The following is a 7,196-nucleotide window of genomic DNA, read 5'->3' on the forward strand; positions in this document are numbered from 1 at the left end:
ATTGCAGGTCTCTTTTTTGGTAGTCTGTAGACTAGGATAAAGGTTTGGTTTGGCTTTGTGGTCTTTAAGCTGATTTCTTTCAGGGACTGATTTGTGGTGTCATGTTTCTTTTTCTGAAACAAAAGCTATGAAAATCATTGTGGGAGTTACGGAGAAGAGAGATAACAAACTTTCCATCATTTAGCTTACTGTATTTTCCTTTTTTTTTTTTAAAAGAAGTTTATACCTTAAAGCGTGTGTGCTTGCCAGAGACAGACACACACACAGTGAGAGGAAAGTGAGAAATTGCCCCAAGGGGGGTTGTCCATGATGCAATCCCTTCTCCTTCCGGTATCCTGGGCATGCACACACACGTACCCAGTGTGAGTTTCAAGCCACTGGCTCTGGGACTCGATTCATGGTCTGCCATGTGGGAGTTAGCAACATAACCGCTATGTTATCTGCTGGTCTGGCTTACTGTATTTTCTTTTCCTTAGACTTAGTTTTGTGTGCGTGTGTGTGTGTGTGTGTGTGTGTGTGTGTATGTAGTTGATTAGGAACCTGGAAATTTTGAGTAACCTTTTGTATTGTTTTGAGCCGTATAGCTCTGTCAAATTGATGAGTAGGTCAGACAGAGAAAAGTACTCGGGGGATCAGAAAAGCTTCTTTTCTATATGAGCACATTGGGGTCATCAATATAAGATTCCTGGGCATAAATATAATTTTGTTATATGCTGCCATGCCTAGTAATTATGTCTTAATATAATTTTGCTCGTAATTTATCTTTTTTTTGGTTAATACGTCTTAGGATACTTATTTTGGTAAAATTACTAAGATAACACCTTGAGATTTTATTAGGGATCTGTAGCTTAGTAAACTTTATGTATGAGATTTTAATTTGTTTTCAGTTTTTTTTCCTGTCCGTAGTAAATAGTGTTTTTTTAATTGCCAGAGGAGAGCATATGTACTCACCAGAGAGAAGGAGAGAGCATCCTCTGTTACTTCTATTTCTTCATGCCTTTTCTTCATGCTTTTAAAAATGTTTTTAAAGATTTTTATCTCAGGGAGCGTGTGCTCTCCAGAGAGAAGGGGAGAGGCAGTGAAAGGAACATGGGAAATCATCCTCAGGGGGATAGCCTTGCCCCAATTCCATCTCCTCCATTGTCCTCCTGGGATCCCAGGTACACATGCACGTGTTCCTGGCATGAGTTTTGAGCCACCAGGTCTGGGACTCAAACTTCACTTGCCCATGTGGGAGTCCAGTGATGTAACTGCTATACCATCTGCTGGCTCCAGATCCAGCTCTCTTAACTACTGTGCTACTAGGTCAGCCCGATAACATGTTTTTGTTTGTTTTTGTTTTTATTTTTTTTAAGAGATTTTTGCTATAGGGCAAGTGTACTTGCTAGAGAGACAGAGTGAGAGATACAGAGATAGAAACTGAGAAATTATCTCTTGGGAGGATGGCCAAGCCACAGTTCCTTCTCCATTCTCCTGAGATCTTGGGCATGCATGCACATGTTCCCGGTGTGATTTTGAAGCCATGGGTCTAAGGACTTGAAATGTAGTTGTCCTTGTGGGAGTCCAGTGATGTAACCTCTATGCCATTGATTTGTCCCCAGCCTGAAAAAGTTTTGTACAAACTATTTGGTACATTAATATATTGTTTTGAAAGAATTTAAATGTGGAAATACAGTCTTTGTAATTTGATTCTGTGTCATATAATCCCTTACCCTCACCCCCTCATAGAGTTTTAAAAACTTTACTGGGACCAGCAAGTGAGTTGGAGTTTAAAGTGCTGGATCCCACATGGCCAGCTCTGTGATTTGAGACTGGACTTGTTTGCTTGAAAAATATGCCAGCATCATGTACATATGTGTCCAAAGTCCTGAGGAGAATGGAGGAAAAGGGATTGCTTTATAGCCATTCTCTGGCAGATAATTTCTCACTGGTCTCTCTCTCTGTGCAGTGAGCACATGCACCTACAGCAAAATAAAATACTTTATTACAAGTGTGTAATAAAGTGCCACTGGTATGGTAGATAAGGTAGCTAGATCTCACATGGCTGACTACACGGTTCTAGTCCCATATCCAGAGGCTTAAAAATACACCAGGCATGTGTGCATGTATGCCCAAAATTCTGAGAGGAGAATAAAGGATTGTAGCATGGTCATCCCTCTTGTGGCGGGAGTGGGAGGGTGTTTTTCACTTTCTCTCTCTGTTTCTCTGTCTTTGCCTTTCTCTGACATGTCTTATAGCAAATGAAAAACAAAAAAACCCTTTATTATGGACATTTTCAAAGCCACAAAAAGTAAGGGGGGTAGTATAGCAGTTACAAAGCTGTGTGCTCATCACACAGCTACAGCAATCTGTCTTTCTAGAATATAGAAATTTTTTTTAAAAGAATTATTTATTTATTCAGTATTATTCTTTTTAAAATTTGACCAGAGAGAGAGCAAGGGAAAGTGAGAAAGCAAGCCACCAAGACTGAGACTCAGACTGGGGTTGGCCATGTGGGAATCTAGCACTTCAACCACTGTAACTTGGCTGGACCCATTAAATCTTTTTTAAAAAAATTATTTAATTTTCTTTTCTTTCTTTCTTTCTTTTTTTTTTTTTTAAGAGTTTTGCTATAGGGTGCATGCGTGTGCCAGAGAGACAGAAAGTGAGAAATCACCTCTTAGAGGGATAGCATACCACAATCCCTTCTCCTTAATTCCCCTTTTGGAATTTTGAGCATATGTGTACATTTGCCCAGTGTGAGTTTGAAGCCGCTGGGTCTAGTACTCAGACTGCGGTCAATCAGCAATGAGTCCAGCACCTTAGCCATTATGTCACCTTCTGGCTCCTATTTATTTATTTTTTAATTTGATGAGCGAGAGAGATAGAGAAAGAGAGAAAGAGAAAGCAGGCTGTCAGGTCTGGAACTTGAATCTTTGTTGACCATGTAGGAGTCCAGCACCTTAATCATCACACCACCTGTTGTTCTCTGGAATATGGAAACCTTAAGCTGTGTTGTTTCTTGATTCAATGCTTCCTTCAATGATCATATCCTTTCAGATTTCAGATGCAGAACTTCAAGAAGTTGTGAAAGTAGGCCAAGCAAGTGAAATTGCGCGTCAGACTGCTGAGGAATCTGGCATAACAAACTCTGCTTCTAGCACTCTTTTGTCTGAGTACAATGTAACCAACAATAGTATTGCCCTTAGAACACCATGAACTCCAGCTTCCCAGGACAGAATTCTGCAGGTAAGATGTCATATAGTAGAATAAACTTTCACTTTGTTTATTGTCCTTAAAAGTGTCATTAAAAACACTGAGTAGTTTGATTATGTTTCTTTTTTTTTCTTTTTTGGTAAGTTTATTTTACTTTTTATTTAAATAAATTTCATAATTCATTTCTTTCATGAGAGGGAGTGACAAATCTCACAGTGTCACATTGTGATACACCCCCATTGTCAGCTGGCCTGGATCATGTGTATAACCAGCATACTGAGGGTGGTCCTGGAATGTGATCCCAGGACTTTTTCCATGTGGGTCCAGTTGTTACTACAGTGCCTTTGCCTAATCCCCCCTCTTTAAAGTTTATTTCTTTGACAAGAGAGAGAGAAAGAGAGTGAGATAGACAGACCTCCCCCGCCCCCCAGTGTCTGTGTTGTAGTCTACTCTCAGTCTCAGCTGGCCAGGACCACACACACACACAAACAAACACACACACACAGTTTGCTCGGGAAGGTCCTGGGATGTGAACTTAGGACATCTCCCATGTAGGTACAGTTGCGTTACTACTTTGCTGCCACCTGACTCTGGTTAAAGGAAACCCTTTAGGGTAGTTTGAAACTGAGTTCTAAATGTTTTGATCCTAGAGTATTTCTGTAGTAGTAAAGCAAAATCAGATTTGGTAAGTAGGTGGATCTATTTCTACATTTGTTCATAGCTTTTTGATGCCAGCCTTTCTACCTTGATTAGTCTATTGTACCTATCATTTTTTTTTTTTTAAGTTTACTTAACAAAAAGTTTATTATGGAAACGTACATGACCTGATTTTTACAACATAGTAAAAACGGGCCTGTTGACAAGGGGACATGGGTTTTTCTGTTGAACAGCCATTATTTATACTCGTTCCAAGGCTTCTAACATCATGCTACTATTTCCTTCTATTACCACCATTCCAATATTGTTCTGTTGCCCACTAGTTGCCGTCTCCACACATTCATCTATCACAAGATTCATAAATAGATCAAATCCCCGCAATATTCCTTGGACATGTCTGCCTCCATTTAATTTTAATGATAACTTCTTGTCCATAAATTTTTTCAATTCGGGAGGGTGAGCTTTACTCATGGTACCAACTCGGCAGGCTCAGGGATGCCTTTGAACGGAATTCTCGGCCTCTTCAGTAGAGCATAGCATTTTAAAATTTCACTTTGCCCAGCAATCCTAGAAAGAAATCAGATGTGTGTAATCAGCAATTTTCGAAACTTTTTTGCATTTGTATGCTTAGTTAGGCATAGTATAGGGTACTCCTTCCCTCCTCCTCTCCATAACGTGGAGTATACTTAGCTCTCTGTTACCAGGGAGTCTGCATGCTAGGGAATACCCAGACCTACAAAACACCGTTGAGTCTTGTAGCACCCTTACTTCTCTAGTAGTCAGAAATACCATTTTAAGACTTTGATCCAAAATCCAAATAGGTATGTGAGGCTTCATTAAAAAAACAGTTGTACCCCTCATTGCTTGCTTTATAGAGGCACCAACTACAACTCTATGTTCTTATTCTCTTAATACACCCCAGTATTGTTTATTAATTTATTTTAAAATTTGTTTCTTCAATGAGAAAGGGAGACAGAGAGACCCAGATAGAGACAAGCATCCTTAACAGGGTTCCTATTCTCTGATCCTACCCTCTCCCTCAGCTAGTCAGGGCCATAGGCACACATGTATGCCTGTTGTGTACAGAGACCCCAAGATGTGATCCTCCCTTGTGTTTCAACATTGCAGAGCACTGCTGTTCATCATGTTTGGTCTAACATCATGTTGTTTTTAAAAAAATTTTGCTATAGGGCCTGTGTGCTTGCAGGAGACAGACAGAGTAAGGGAAAGTGAGAAAGCACCTCTGGGGGTGGTGTGTGTGTGTGTGGCCATGACATAGTTCCCTCTCTAGTCTCCTCTCAGGATATTAGGCAGGCATGTACATGTATCTGATGTGATTCTCAGGCTAACATATCTAGCACCTTAACCTCCTAATCACTTGCTGGCCCAAATTGTTCTTTGCTTTTTTCTTTTAAAGAGTTATTTTAATTTTATTTATCATTATTATTACTACTTTTGTTTGGAGAGGCTTTTGCTATAGGGTGCGTGTGCTTGTCAGAAAGAAAGAGAGAGACAGAGAGACAGAAAATGAGAAATCACCCCCCAGGAGGGATGGTGATGTCGCAATCCCTTCTCCTCTATTCTCCTCTTGGGAGACGCACAGACACGCGCCCGGTGTGAGTCTAAGCCACCGGGTCCAGGACTCGAACTGTGGTCAACTACATGGGAGTCCAGTGACATAGCCATTATGCTAACTGCTGGTCCCTATTATTACTGCTTTTAATTTGGCCAGAGAGAGAGAAAGTGAGAAAGCAAACCTCTGGGTTTGGGACTTGAACTGTGGCCAGCCATGTGGGAGTCCCAGCGCCTTAAACACTATGCTAGCCCTCGAATTGTTTTTATGTTCTCATTTGTAGTACAAAAGGTTTCAGGTTTTTTTTAAAGCATTATTTATTATTATTTTCCATTTTGTGACAGGTTACACACACTCACTGGAAAGAGAGAGAGAGAAAAGGAAAGTGAGATAGCAAGCCACTAGGTCCAAGACTCAAAACTGGCGGACCATGTGGGAGTCTAGTGAGTCATACACCTGACCACCTGCTGGCCCCAGGTTTCAATTTTCATGAAACATGGTTTATCTAGCTTTTCTTTTGTTGCTTGTGCATTCAGTCTTAATCTAAGAAAGCCTTGCCCCACCCAAGATTATGAAGATATCCTTTTATGTTTTTCTAGGAGTTTTATAGTTTCAGCTCTTACATTTAGGTCTGTGATCCTGTTTGAGTTAATTTTTATATGTGATATGAGGTAAGAGTTCAACTTCATTCTTTTGCAAATGGATATCTAGTTTTCTAGCACTATTTGTTGAAAAGACTCCTTTCTCCTTTATATGATCTGACATCCTTAACTTAGTTGGCCATGAATGTAAGGACTTATTTCTGGAGTCTCAGTTCTATTTCATTGATTTGTATGTCTGACATTTGCTAGTACCACATCATTTTGATTCCTATAGCTTTGTAATACTTTATTGTGTTTTTAACATGGGCTTTGAAAACTGATTGTTAAAAAAGTATTGAGGTAATGAGAAATGTTAACTGAGAAAGTAATAGTTACTTTGAAAATAGAAAAACAAAAACCAGATTTAGAGACTGGGTAATATGCAGTAAGTTTGGGGCCTGTAACTGGATTCTTCTAAAATACGTGGAAAGTTATTGGTAAAGTAAGTGTATTAGTTGGAATTGTTGGGTCGACTGAAAAGTCATGACACATTTTTGCATAGAAAAATATGTCATGACTTTTTCTAACAGAAAACTAATAGTGAACTCCTAAATAGAGGTTTATTTCCATTTCATATTCTATATTTTTTAATTTTAATTTTAATTTTTTTCTTCTTTTTTTGGAGAGGTTTTTACTATAGGGCACGTGCACTCGCCAGACAGACAGAGAGAGACAGAGAGATAGAAAGCGAGAAATCACCCCCCCAGGGGGGAGGGCCACGCCGCAATCCCCTCTCCTCCATTCTCCTCTCGTGATCCTGGGCACACACACACATGCGCCCTGCGTGAGTTTAAGCCGCCGGGTCCAGGACTTGAACCACGGTCGACTGCATGGGAGTCCAGCAATATAGCCATTATGCTAACTGCTGGTCCCTATACTCTAGATGTTGAGAGATAAATCAAATAGGGCTTGGTGTGACTGTCCCTGGTGTTAGGGACTTAGGTACCTTCTGTTTTGTTCTCTCCCATGCCTGACTTACCTTCTTAGTGTCTCCTTGTGGTAGGTACAGTGGCCAAAAGGCTGGCAATCATGTCTGTGTCTAGCTGGTAGAAAGGAGGATGAGGGAAGAAGGGCACACCTCTTTTTTTTTTTTTTTTTTTTTCTTTTTTTTTTTTTTTTTTTGGGGGTTT

General features: G+C 40.0%; 1 protein-coding gene and 1 pseudogene across 1 annotated transcript in view; one reads left to right on the top strand and one right to left on the bottom strand.

Moving 5' to 3' along the window:
- CDC5L (cell division cycle 5 like) overlaps nt 1–7,196 on the top strand; it is a 70,208-nt gene that overhangs the window by 19,819 nt on the left and 43,193 nt on the right. Inside the window, 1 exon segment of the mRNA XM_006172207.3 lies at nt 3,040–3,228. Within this exon segment, the coding sequence (XP_006172269.1) occupies nt 3,040–3,228 (189 nt within the window).
- Nucleotides 3,971–4,381, bottom strand: LOC114007919 (small nuclear ribonucleoprotein G pseudogene; annotated as a pseudogene).

This window comes from Tupaia chinensis, unplaced genomic scaffold (assembly GCF_000334495.1).
Source record: "Tupaia chinensis unplaced genomic scaffold, TupChi_1.0 Scaffold000252_1, whole genome shotgun sequence".
NCBI classification, from domain to species: domain Eukaryota; kingdom Metazoa; phylum Chordata; class Mammalia; order Scandentia; family Tupaiidae; genus Tupaia; species Tupaia belangeri.